This window comes from Cololabis saira, chromosome 22 (genome assembly GCF_033807715.1).
Source record: "Cololabis saira isolate AMF1-May2022 chromosome 22, fColSai1.1, whole genome shotgun sequence".
Classification (NCBI taxonomy): domain Eukaryota; kingdom Metazoa; phylum Chordata; class Actinopteri; order Beloniformes; family Belonidae; genus Cololabis; species Cololabis saira.
Genome location: NC_084608.1, coordinates 36,629,328 through 36,643,249, shown reverse-complemented (window position 1 = coordinate 36,643,249; position 13,922 = coordinate 36,629,328). Strand labels below are relative to the sequence as shown.

At 45.7% G+C, this 13,922-nt stretch overlaps 2 protein-coding genes across 4 annotated transcripts in view; one reads left to right on the top strand and one right to left on the bottom strand.

Annotated features, from left to right (window-relative positions):
* The window catches only part of clvs2 (clavesin 2), a 37,191-nt gene extending 33,761 nt beyond the window's left edge, over positions 1 to 3,430 (top strand). For all 3 annotated transcript variants that reach the window (XM_061713735.1, XM_061713734.1, XM_061713733.1), the window contains one exon: positions 494 to 3,430. In XM_061713735.1, coding sequence (XP_061569719.1) covers positions 494 to 572 — 79 coding nt within the window. In that variant the 3' untranslated portion in view covers positions 573 to 3,430. The remainder of the gene's footprint in view (positions 1 to 493) is intronic.
* Positions 3,431 to 9,605: 6,175 nt separating this feature from the next.
* LOC133423421 (aspartyl/asparaginyl beta-hydroxylase-like) overlaps positions 9,606 to 13,922 on the bottom strand; it is a gene marked incomplete at its 5' end in the record, with an annotated part of 61,164 nt that continues 56,847 nt past the window's right edge. The window contains 3 exons of the mRNA XM_061713595.1: positions 9,606 to 9,765; positions 11,797 to 11,930; positions 12,942 to 13,033. Coding sequence (XP_061569579.1) covers positions 9,615 to 9,765; positions 11,797 to 11,930; positions 12,942 to 13,033 — 377 coding nt within the window. The remainder of the gene's footprint in view (positions 9,766 to 11,796; positions 11,931 to 12,941; positions 13,034 to 13,922) is intronic.

Sequence of the window (13,922 nt, the reverse complement as noted above, 5' to 3'; positions counted from 1 at the left end):
TTTAGGCCTTGGTATACGCTCATTATATCACTTTAGGCCGTGATATACGCTCATTATATCACTTTAGGCCATGGTATACACTCATTATATCAATTTAGACCGTGATATACGCTCATTATATCACTTTAGGCCATGGTATACGCTCATTATATCACTTCAGGCCGTGATATACGCTCATTATATCACTTTAGGCCGTGGTATACGCTCATTATATCACTCCACATCGGGCCGGAGACGCCCCTCAGCTGTGATATAATGAGTGTATACCACGGCCTGCCGGGATGACTTGCATTTTTTCCCTGCCATTTTGAGAGTAGATTTTTTCAACTCAAGCGAGCGACCGTATGGTTCAAAGGGTTGAGCAGGCGACTTATATACACCTTCCCCTGTACAGCGACGCGGGTTTGATTCCAGTGGCGGCATATTTTGCCTCCACTTCCTACGTGTCTGTCTTTCACTGCACCTAATGACATCACACTCTTCTGTGTTTCAGGTCTCAGTCGACGATGGAAACAGGAAGTCTCAGGCAGTCGGACAGAGAGACGAGCACGCCGCTGCTGGCCCTGGACTAACACACACACACACACACACACACACACACACACACACACACACACACACACAGTATTACCTGATCTGAACTCTGACCCCAAATGAACACTACACACACTCAGAGTATCTCTATCTTTGTGAGCTCCTGGTGACACTAAGCTAGTTAACCGTAACCAGACTGTCACTCAAAGAGAAACAACCTCCATTAATGGACAGGTTCATCAAAGGTTCATGAGGACCTGGATCAGACCTGGACCCGGGTTCTAGTGGTCTGTAGAGGACCTGCAAGTCTGGATCTGGACCCTAGTGGTCTGTAGAGGACCTGCAGGTCTGGATCTGGACCCTAGTGGTCTGTAGAGGACCTGCAGGTCTGGATCTGGACCTGAGCTGGAACCAGGACTAGTAGACCTTTAAGTCCCACAAAAGTAGATGTACACACACACACACACACACACACACACACACACACATACACACACACACACACACACACACACACACACACACACAGACCCTCTCTGCCCCGTCTGAGCCCCGCGGTCCCGTCCGGGAGCCCCGTTCTGCCGCCGGCAGCACCGGCCCAGCACCGGTCCAGAATGCCGCCACCCCACCACAGCTGCTCCCGTGTGTCGTCTCGCTTCATCTTCCTCTCGCTCGGAATCACGCGACTCAAACTCGGACATTTCCCTCAACTTTTGAGTCGAACTAGATTTGTATAAATAAATCAAAGGAAACCAGGACCGGGCTGACCGTGGCAGCACCAGGGTACCAGGACCGCGGAGGACGGGCGGGGCTGACCGAGGCGGTGCCGGGGTACCAGGACCGCCACGGTGGCAGGGTACCAGGGCCGCGGAGGACGGGGTACCAGAACCGCGGCGGCGCCAGGGTACCAGGGCCGCGGAGGACGGACGGGGTACCAGGACCACGGCGGCTTCACGGCACCCAGGAGTATTTATTTAAACTAAGATCTCTCTCACTGGACTACGGTGAAGACGCAGAGGCGAGGACTCGCCCGCTCGGGTCACCGAGGGCTTGGCTTTTGGTTGTTTATCTGAACCAGCAGCTTCTGAAGACCCTCCAAATGTAGAAAACTCACTGAAGATGAAGATATGTGTATCATGTCTGAATGTGACGAACCGAACCAGTTACAGTCTCGTGCTGAACTTAGTACCCCGTCTTCTAATGGAGCTTTTCCACCAGTACCTACTCGGCTCAGTTTGGTTCTTTTCCACTCGGTTCGGAAAAAAGTCGAAATGTCGAGAAAAAAGTCAAAATGTTGAGATTAATGTTGAATAAATAATTTCGAGAAAAAAGTCGAAATGTATTTCAACTTTATTCACAAAATTTCGCCTTTTTTATCAAAATTGTATTTCAAAATTAATCTCGACCTTTCAACTTTTTTCTCGACATTTCAACTTTTTTCTTGAAGTGCACAGTAAAAAGAAATCTTCCCCTCTCAAATATTTTTTCTCCTGCACGGCCCTGATACTCTTCCGTACAAATGTTGAAATGTAATATTTATTCTACACATTTTTACAGCATTGGAAAACGTTAAGAATATTTGTGTCAATGTTTGTCCTCCTACAGAAACCACATTAAAACAAAAAATATATTTCCCTCCCCATCGATTTCTATTTTCAAACATTTTTGAAAAAGCTCGCGGAGCCAATAAGGCGGCGCTAGAGAGCCGCAGGCTACCGACCCCTGGTTTAGATACGCAATCAAATACGTCACAGCAGCTTCTCCAACCTCCTACTTCTGCTCCAGGAGCTGGATTGTAGTGGAAAAGAAACCAGGCCGAGTCGAGCCGAGTAGGTTCTGGTGGAAAAGTGCCATAATCTTTTGTTTGTTTGTGTACAAATAGAATAAAAAGCAGGGGAATGTTTGTGTTCGGCCGATCAGCCTCAGATGAAAAACAACCGCCGTCAATAACTGGACGAAGGTAAAGCCACAGAAGAGAAGCTGGTTTTCCCCCGTAGACTTTCTCTCCCCGACTCTCTCGGTCCCTCACCCGGTTCTGGGGGGTTCTGGTCCAGAACCAGAACTGCTCCGGTTCTGGTCCGGAACCAGAACCAGAACTGGTCTGGTTCTGGTACGTAGGGGCTCAACACATGAAAAGGGTCACACCTTAGATCTGGCCTGTTCCTTGTACCCGGGTTTACGGGTCCCAAGGTCTCTATGCTGGGACCTTCAGGTCTCCACGGGTCCCTGAAGGTCCCACCAGAACCTCTGAACCAGGTTCAGGTCTGGACCTGGACCAGGTCCTTCCAGAACTCCGGGTACTCGGGGTCTTTGGGTTTGACTCTCTAAAATAATGGACCAGTGAACGAGGTTGCTGTTATTCATCTGAGGCTGGTGGTCCTGGTACCCCGATCCCTGATCCAGAACCCTAACCCTGACCCACTGACGGGTCTTCAGGACTCCAACCCGTCTCATTCCGAACATCATCTCAACCAAAAAGAGGCGGCGGCGAGGCTGTTCCAGTGAAGGCTGCGGTTTACTCAGTTTTCTAAACTTTTCTAAGCTGCTGCTTTTGGTTTTTGTGTCCAACTGTACCAGTTCCGACCACAGAACCCCAGTATTTGTGCTCCTCGTGCGTCAGGTGTGAACAGGTTTGTAATAATACTGCCCCCCCGTGGCCGAACACGACCCGACTGGTTCATCCGGTTCATCCGGTTCATCCGAACGCGAATGAAAAAAGTCCCGATTCTCCTTCTTTGGTAGCTTGTGGAAGTTCTTGTGCTTCACGTTGGTAGATTGTTTTCACCGTTTTTTCCTACTGGGCACGACCACGAGCACTCAGACCCCCCCACCCTGAAGGGATAGACCCCCCCCACCCTGAAGGGATAGACCCCCCCCACCCTGGACAGGTGGACCCCCCCCCGTCCGGACCCCCCCACCCTGGACAGGTGGACCCCCCCCCACCCTGACCGTCCGGACCCCCCCCCGTCGACCCCCCTGTCCAGAGGCCAGGATTGTTTATATCTGACGATTGTATATTATTGTTAAGAGTATTTCTGCACTGCAAAAAAACCACATGCGTATCTCGTGTCCTTCCTGTACGGAAGAGAATCAGGGCCGAGCAGGAGGAAAATATCTGAGAGGGGAAGGTTGTTTTTTATTGTGCACTTTGAGAAAAAAGTTGAAATGTCAAGATTAATGTTGAAATACAATTTCAAGAATAAAGTCGAAATTTCGTGAATAAAGTTGAAATGTCCAGAATAATGCGAAATACAATTTTGAGAAAAAAGACGAAATGTCGAGATTAATGTTGAGAAACAATTTCAAGAATATAGTCGAAATTTCGTGAATAAAGTCGAAATTTCGTGAATAAAGTCAAAATGTCTGGCCTTTAAATCCAGTTAGCAGAGAGACTGACAGGTCTGCAGCAGCAGCCGTAACTAACTAACTAATTAACTAACTAACTAACTAATTTACATCCTTGGAGTGGAACGTTAAGGGTACGTTTCTGAAATGATGCAACTGCATATGTGTGATATGTGTTTCAAATCAATATCGTAAAGCCAATTGACTTTTTTCTCGACATTTCGACTTTTTTCTCGATATTACGACTATTTTCTCAAAATTGTATTTCAATATTAATCTCGACATTTCAACTTCTTTCTCCACATTTCGACTTTTTTCTTGAAGTGCGTAATGAAAAAAGAATGTTCCTCCTGTGAAGTATTATAGTTATTTTTCTCCAGCGTGGCCCTGGTACCCTTGCGTATTCCTGCGCCTGAAGCGGCGGTTTGGGTGCAGGTGGACGCCGCCGTAGGCGTCGGTTCTGTGTACGAGTGTCTCTGTTCCGGAGTCTCAGGGCTACAGGAGCAGCGATCCGGCCACCACTCGACTGTAATGTAATGTACTTCCTTCCAGTGAATGTATAGAAGTAAACATTTACACCAACCTCTGCGTCTGTTTCCTCTTTAAGCCCGGCCCGGGTTGCCTGCTCAGGTGACGGGGTGACATCCATTTCTAAAACATCATAGCCTAATAAAAGCCTTTTCTTCTTTCTAAATGACCTCTGAAATAAATATCACAACACTGTTAACAAGCTGAATATAGGCTATTATTCAGAATAAAAGTGCAAAAGGGCTGGACTTGTCAGGAATGGTTTCAGTGAGGACCCAGATGCAGGAGAGCAGGAGGCAGGAGTTCCAAAAAACAGATTTATTGCTCAAAAACAAAAACAAAAACGCTGCTGAGCAGGATCAAAAAACAGAACATGAACATGAAACAGAAAACTTGGAAAACCAGACGAGGAGAACACGGAGGGAGAAACAGTCCGGACTAGCAGGGAAAGACAAGACTAGAAACACACAAGGGTTAACGAGACACGGGTGACGACAATCAGGGCAAATGGAAACAGGAAGGTCAAACCAGAACTGAAATACAAGGACACGGGCTTCAAAATAAAACAGGAAAATGTCAAATCGTGACAGGACATGTCGGTGGTCGACATGTAGTCCAGCCCTTCCAGTGTCTTCCTTAGCTCATTTTCCATTTTTGTATATTCTTTATCCAAGTAGTTCGAAAAAGTTTTCCGTCACATTTGCTGCGTGCCGCCTGGGCATGCTATCATGCTAATTAGCATGCTATCATGCTAATGCTATGATGCTAATTAGCTGCCTGAAGTTGGGTGACCACTGTAGAAATAGGACCTGCTAACAGACGTCCCTCGGTTCAACTCCACTGAAATGTTTTTGTCATTGTTGCTGCTCGACAAAACTCTCCACGTTGCCAAACTCTCCCTGCTCTCTTGGCTCATGAACATTTCATGACTGTTTTTGAATGCTAACACACTACGTTTCCTCCGGTCTCTGTGGGGGAAAAAAAGCTTCACTGTAGCCAGAAATAACGGAGTAACGCACCGTTTGGTAACGGTAACTGAGTTACTGAATTTAAAAAGTAATGCGTTAGAGCAGAGGTTTTCAACTGGTTTTGTCCCAGTCCCACCATTATAACTGCTGGCCGTGGCCCCAATTCCTCTACAAAAATCCTGCCACACCTTTGAGACGAATCGGGGACCGCGGTCAGACACGATGTCAGAGGGGATTCCCTGCAGGCCAACGACACGGAGGGTGAGGAGGTCGGCAGGAAGCATGGGCAGAGGAACCAAGTGGACGGCCTTAGAGACCCGCTCAACCTCTGTGAGGGCGGTACCGTAGCCCTGAGACCCTGGGAGTCCCGTAACAAAGTCCATACCGATGTGGGACCAGGGCCTGCTGGGAACTGGGAGGGGTTGTAGTCGACCTGCCGGGGGGCGATGGGACACCTTGTTTCGGGCCCAGACGGTGAAGGCCGCCACAAACTCCTTACCATCCTCGATCAGGGAAGGCCGCCAGAACCGGCGGCTGATGAACCTTGCAGTACGGTGTTTAATACAATTGAGAAAAAAGTCGAAATGTTGAGAAAAAAGTTGAAATTTCGAGAAATAAGTCGAAATGTCGAGATTTATGTTGAAATGTCGAGATTTATGTTGAAATGTCGAGAAAAAAATGGAAATGTCGAAAAAAAAGTCAAAATTTCGAGATTTATATTGAAATGTTGAGAAAACAGTCGAAATGTCGAAAAAAAAGTCGAAATTTCGAGAAAAAAGTTGAAATGTCGAGATTTATGTTGAAATATCGAGAAAAAAGTCGAAATGTCGAGAAAAAAATCGAAATGTTGAGAAAAAAATCGAAATTTCGAGAAAAAAGTTGAAATGTTGGTGCAGGCTGCCACAAACTTCTTAGCATCCTCGATCAGGGAGGGCCGCGGCCAGAACCGGCGGCTGATGAACCTTGTAGTACGGCGTTCCCCAGGATACGGAACTCCAGGGTCACCGAGCCACGGAGCGAGACCCCTAACGGATTACCAGCAACTGACTGGCGCCATCTTTCCCTTAAACTCCCTCTTAGTCAGTGAGTAGTTGGTGGCGAGAGCAGGTTCCCTCCAACTGCAGCTACAGACCATTGAAGTGCACAGCAAGATTCCTGGTCCAGTCGGTCGTGGAGCTGATTGTGGAGCCGGTTTTCATGGAACCGGTCGCGTATTCGGTCACGAAAGTCGGTAGCGGTTTCGGAGGCGAACCGATCACGGAGTTGGTCGTGGAGCCAGTTTTTTCGAGTCGGTCGCGGAGCCGATTGTCGACTTGGTTGTGGACTCGATTGTGGACTCGGTTGCGTAGCCGATTGTGGAGCCAGTTGCGGATTCAGCCTCGGATTCGGAGGCCGGGCCGATTGCTGAGTCGGTCTTGGAAACGGTGGTCGAACTGGTCAAGGAGCCGGTCGCAGTTTTGGTCGTGGAGCTGATCGCAGAGTTGTGGACTCGGTTGTGGACTCGGTTGTGGACTCGGTTGTGGAGTCGGTCGTGGAGCTGATTGTGGAGCCGGTTTTCATGGAACCGGTCGCAAATTCGGTCACGGAGTCGGTCGCAGTTTTGGTCGCGGATCTGATCGCAGAGCTCGAGTCGACTCGGTTGTGGACTCGGTTGTGGACTCGGTTGCGTAGCCGATCACAGAGCCGGTTGCTGATTTAGCCTCGGATTCGGAGGCCGGGCCGATCGCGGAGTCGGTCGTGGAGCCGTGGGTTAACCGGTCAAGGAGCCGGTCGCAGTTTTGGTCGCGGAGCTGATCGCAGAGCTCGAGTCGACTCGGTTGTGGACTCGGATGTGGAGCCGATCACAGAGCCGGTCGCTGATTCGGGGCGGAACGATCAGGGAATCGGTTGTGGAGCCGGTTTTCACGGAGTTGGTCGCAGTGCCAGTTTTCGAGTCGGGAGTCGGTGGGCGAACCGATCGTGGATCTCGGAGTCGGTTGCAGAGTCCGTTGTCGACTCAGTTGTGGACTCGGTCACGGAGCCGGTCGCTGATTCGGGGCAGAACCGATAGGGGAGTTGATCGCAGATCTCGTCGTGGACTCGGTCGTGGACTCCAGCAGGTCCAGCAGGTCCAGCAGGACCAGCAGGTCCAGCAGGTTCAGCAGGTCCAGCAGGTCCAGCAGGACCAGCAGGAACAAACCACTCGGACTCAGCAGGTTTTCAGTGTTTTTGCATCTTTTTATTTTTCTATAAATATAAATCATCTTTAGTAACTTCTTGTGTAACTTTGTTAATGTGCAAATGAAAGAGAGAGGAAAAGAGTGGTGGGAAGGTAAGGCCTCGTGTCCGGGACCGGTCCGGAACCACCAGAGCCACCAGAACCAGCAGAACCGCCCGGTCCGGACCGTTTCATGGTCTAATCACAGACCTGCCTTTCGATTGTTGGACGTTTAGTGTTTTAATTCCGTAAAAACTCGCACACAAGAGTCTTCAGATGCAGCTCTGCAGAGGTCAGAGTTCAGGGTCCAAACGGGACCGGGTCCAGGACCGGGTCCGGGAATAGGACCAGGACCGGGTCCAGGACCGGGTCCAGGACCGGGACCGGGACCGGGTCCAAACGGGTCCAGTCAGTAGTAGAAGTTACATTCCTCAGTGCCGGTCGGGGGGAGGCCTCCTCGTCCGTCTGGTGTCACCGGTCCTGATGTCGCCCTGTCGGGATTAATGTTGAAATACAATTGAGAAAAAAATCGAAACGTCGAGATTTATGTTGAAATGTCGAGAAAAAAGTCTAAATGTCGAGAAAAAATGGAAATTTCGAGAAAAAAGTCTAAATGTCAAGATTTATGTCGAAATGTCGAGAACAAAATTGAAATGTCGGAAAAAAAATCGAAATGTCGGAAAAAAAAAGTCGAAATTTCGAGAAAAAAGTCGAAATGTTGAGAAAAAAATCAAAATGTCGAGAAAAAATCTAAATGTCGAGAAAAAAGTCGAAATGTCGAGAAAAAAGTCGAAATGTCGAGAAAAAGTCGACATGTTTAGAAAAAAATCGACATGTTTAGAAAAAAATCGACATGTCGAGAAAAAGTTGAAATTTCGAGAAAAAAGTCGAAATGTCGAGAAAAAAATCTAAATATCGAGAAAAAAATTGAAATTTTGAGAAAAAAATTCGAAATGTCGAAAAACACTCGAAATTTCGAGAAAAAAGTCCAAATGTCAAGAAAAAAGTCGAAATGTTGAGAAAAAAATCTAAATGTCGAGAAAAAAAATCAAAATGTCGAGAAAAAAGTCTAAATGTCGAGAAAAAAATCTAAATGTTGAGAAAAAAATTTAAATTTCGAGAAAAAAATCTAAATGTTGAGAAAAAAATTTAAATTTCGAGAAAAAAGTCTAAATGTCGAGAAAAAAATCTAAATGTCGAGAAAAAGTTGAAATTTCGAGAAAAAAGTCGAAATGTCGAGAAAAAAATCTAAATATCGAGAAAAAAATTGAAATTTTGAGAAAAAAATTCGAAATGTCGAAAAACACTCGAAATTTCGAGAAAAAAGTCCAAATGTCAAGAAAAAAGTCGAAATGTTGAGAAAAAAATCTAAATGTCGAGAAAAAAAATCAAAATGTCGAGAAAAAAGTCTAAATGTCGAGAAAAAAATCTAAATGTTGAGAAAAAAATTTAAATTTCGAGAAAAAAATCTAAATGTTGAGAAAAAAATTTAAATTTCGAGAAAAAAGTCTAAATGTCGAGAAAAAAATCTAAATGTTGAGAAAAAAATTGAAATTTCGAGAAAAAAGTCTAAATGTCGAGATTTATGATGAAATGTCGAGAAAAAAGTCTAAATATCGAGAAAAAAATTGAAATTTTGAGAAAAAAATCGAAATGTCGAAAAACAGTCGAAATTTCGAGAAAAAAATCAAAATGTCAAGAAAAAAGTCAAAATTTCGAGATGAATGTTGAAATACAATTGAGAAAAAAGTCGAAATGTCGAGAAAAAAAAACGAAATTTTGAGAAAAAAATCGAAATGTCGAGAAAAAAGTCGACATGTTTAGAAAAAAATCGAAATGTTAAGAAAAAAGTTGAAATGTCGACATTTATGTTGAAATGTCGAGAAAAAAATCGAAATGTTGAGAAAAAAATCTAAATTTCGACAAAAAAGTCGAAATGTCGAGATTAATGTTGAAGTACAATTTCTCACCGGTCCTGCTGCGGCCCCCGGGTCCCGGTCCGGTCTCCGGGTCCCGGCCCGGTCCGGCCCGGCCCGGCCCGGTTAGATGGGGCTAAGCGTCTGCCGCTGCTGCGGCGTCAGCTCCGGGTGCCAGACGTCCACGATGAGGATGAGCCGGTAGCTGTCGGCCTCCTGCCAGACCTCGTGCTCGAAGGAGTCGTCGAACACCAGAACCCGGCCCTCCTCCCACTCCCTGGAACACACAACCGGGTCAGAACCAGAACCAGACCTTCCTCCCACTCCCTGGAACACAGAACCGGGTCAAAACCACAACCTCCTCCCACTCCCTGGAACACAGAACCCACAATGCAGTGCACACTATCCTACCACGGGGCACCATATATCACGAGCCCTGTGCAGTCCTGCAATCTGATTGGTTGTTAACTGTGGTATAATGATCTGATTGGTTGTTAACTGTGGTATAATGATCTGATTGGTTGTTAACTGTGGTATAATGATCTGATTGGTTGTTAACTGTGGTATAATGATCTGATTGGTTGTTAACTGTGGTATAATGATCTGATTGGTTGTTAACTGTGGTATAATGATCTGATTGGTTGTTAACTGTGGTATAATGATCTGATTGGTTTTTAACTGTGGTATAATGATCTGATTGGTTGTTAACTGTGGTATAATGATCTGATTGGTTGTTAACTGTGGTATAATGAGCTTATACCACGGCTTCTATTCTAAAGCCTCATCACAGCAGATCATTCCACGTCAGGGAAGCAACAATGTTTCCATGACAACAACCAACAAGCAGGTAGCAAAAAGTAGCTGGTGTTAAAGTTTATTTTTTCATTTTCGTTAACAGTAAATTAGTCATGTTGACGGTAAACGTTGATCTCCGGGGAGGAGCTAACGATGGATGGATGGATGGAGGAGTTCCTGTCTCCGACATGCAGAGCTACAGCTGGAGAGATGGACTATTGTTTTCCACAGTGGGGGTATTTTTACTGGATAATATGTATTTCTGATTAATTAAAAACTACATAAAATAGAATGTGTTTTCCTCTCTCATATTTACATTATTGGTAACCGTTTTATAAAAGCAATTTAGGCCGTGATATACGTTCATTATATCACTTTAGGCCGTGATATACGCTCATTATATCACTTTAGGCCGTGATATACGCTCATTATATCATTTTAGTCCGTGATATACGCTCATTATATCACTTTAGTCCGTGGTATACGCTCATTATATCACTTTAGTCCGTGATATACGTTCATTATATCACTTTAGGCCGTGATATACGCTCATTATATCACTTTAGGCCGTGGTATATGCCTCTCACCTGAAATGAGCTGGGATAGGCTCCAGCAGATCCCCGTGACCCCGCAAGGGATAAAGCGGGTATAGATAATGGATGGATGGATGGAATAGGCCTTGGTATACGCTCATTATATCACTCCGGAGACACCAAGTGATATAATGAGCGTATATCACGGCCTGTTGTGATGACTTGCATGTTTTCCCTGCCATTTTGAGAGAGGATTTTTTTTCCCTACAAGTTATTTCCGTCACAAATGCAGAATTCAACACGAGCGCTAGCGCCCGCATGGTTCAACGGGTTGAGCAGTAACTTATGTAAACCTTCCCCTGTTCAGTGACGCGGGTTTGATTCCAGTCGCGGCATATTTTGCCTCCACTTCCCACGTGTTTGTCTGTCACTGCACCATCAAATAAAGTCGCAAGAGCCGCATGCGGCTCGCTGGCCGCGGGTTGGCCACCCCTGAACCAGGACAATACATGACTGGATACAGGGAACAGTTTTAGGACAGGGGGGGCGTTTCATTCGAACTTCTCACCTAAAAATATTGAAATGAACTGAATTTGAACTGGTTCAAAGTGAAAATGGTGAACTATGAACGCTCACCACGGAACAGGAGAACCGGTTCAGACCCGTCTAGACCTGGTAAAGACTGGTTTAGACCGGTTCAGACCGGTGATCCAGAGAGCAAAACGGTACTAGTTTCTAGAGCGTAGTCAGATTTTGGTAAAACGGTCCTAGTTTCTAGAGCGTAGTCAGACTTTGGTAAAACGGTCCTAGTTTCTAGAGCGTAGTCAGATTTTGGTAAAACGGTCCTAGTTTCTAGAGCGTAGTCAGATTTTGGTAAAACGGTACTAGTTTCTAGAGCGTAGTCAGATTTTGGTAAAACGGTCCTAGTTTGAGGTGAGACCAGTTTTGGACTGGTTCTGGACCGGTTCTGGGTTGGGTACCTGGTCTGGTCGGTGCAGCGGATCCGGCAGCCCCGACCCGGGACCACCAGGCCCAGGTGGATCCTCAGCCTGCAGTTGGTCGGCCCGGTGTGAGGCCACACGTGAGTGCCCGGCTGCATCACCGAGAACTTGATCTGGGGGGGAGAGGGGGCGGAGTTTAGAGGGGGCGGGGCCAGAGGGGGCGGGGTTTAGAGGGGTCAGAGCATATACATAAATACGTATCGGCCCCATGGAGCTGCTCCAGGGGATTCTGGGTAAAAACATATCCAAGTCTCCTCCTCCTCCCACGGAGCTGCTGCGATACGTCAACGTCGCCACCATATTGGATGTTCAAGACTGCGCTGGAAACTAATTCAAGTAAATGGACTTATTTTCATAAAGCGCCTTTCTACAAAGAAATGTACGTTTTACGAAACATATTTTCTCATCAACAAAACAAATTAAAAACATTTCAAATAACAAAATATTTAATATTTGAACCATTCTTCAGACAATAAAATAACATTTAAACCATTTTTCAGACCACAAAATAACATTTGAACCATTTTTAAGACAATGAGATAACTGAAAAAATCTGAAAAATGGTTCAAATATGTTATTTTGTTACTTGAAAATGTTTAAATATGTTTATGTAAAATATGTTTTGTTGATGAGAAAATAAGTTTCTCTATTTTTCTTATTTTTGTGAGGGGGATATATATTGTTTTTCGGCACTACCTTGTTCTCTATAGCTGATATAACATGAATTACTCCTATGTGGGATCAATAAAGTTCTTATTTTTGCCGTCTGAGAAAATTAAATATATTATATTTGGTGCCTAACTGTTTCCCAAGTATATTAGTGCATGTGTGAATGAATAAATGAGACGTAAAACGTAAATTTCTTTGTAGAAAGGCGCTTTATGAAAATAAGTCCATTTACCATTTACTTGTATTAGTTTACAGCGCAGTCTTGAACATCCAATATGGCGGCTATATATAGCAATAATAATAGAGCAGCTCAATGGGGCGTCTACGTATAAATGTCTAGGGTTCAGAGGGGGCGGGGCCAGCCCCAGGGGGCGGGGCCAGCCCCAGGGGGCGGGGCCAGCCCCAGGGGGCGGGGCCAGCACCAGGGGGCGGGGCCAGACCCCTTCAGGTCCTACCTGGCCTCTCTTGCAGCCCGTGGCCTCGGGGAATCTCTCCAGCAGCTGGCAGGTCTTGGGGACGCCCTGGCAGGAGTTCCCCACCTTCCTCCCTGGAACACAGAGAGACTCAACTCAACTTCCTGTTACTGCCACACTGCTCGGCCGCTGGAATTAGCTTCACGGTGCAGGTGGAAGCTGCAACAAAACACCACAGCAGTACAGAATACAGAGACAACAGTGCAGACAAAACTGGACGAGGCAACACAACAGCACATATCAGACAGAACCACCGAAATAGGACAAGGAGGTAAGCCGGAATTAAGGTTCTGCGTCAAATCGACGCCGTGACGGACTTCTCCGTCACTCCATTTCTCCGCGGTGCTGTACCCTCCGTGACCGCTAGTTAGCGATCTTTTCCTGAATGGTTTATCCGAGTCTTTCCGGTCACAGTGAATCAAAGAGATAAGGACAACTATTGTGCAAAAAACTAGGGATGCAAATTATCGATTATTTCATTAATTGACAGTTGATAACCTTATCGATCGATCATCGATTAGTTGATAAGCGGCGTTTTTCCCCATCTGAGATACAAACATAATTTTTTTTGCTTATATAAAATACAAAGGACATTTTAATGTATTCCTTAATCAAATATTTATTTGATACAAAAGTAACAAAAAGACATTTTTGTACCACAAGGAATATAATATAAAGTGCACTTCAAGGCTATTAGTAGTAGCAGCAGCCATAATAGTGTCATTTGTGTCAAGCACATTTTAAGTTCTAGTTACGTTTTAAGTTAGAGTTTTGGCAGTGTTCAAAATAAAATTATGAGACCTGCTGTATTGGAGCACATTTTCTTTTTTTCTTTACCGGGTGAAGGCTGATTTATGGTTCCGCGTTACAACGACGCAGAGCCTACGCCGTAGGCTACGGCGGCGGCTCTGCGTCGATTTAAGGCGGAACCATAATTCAGGCTTTAGGGGAACATATCGGAGA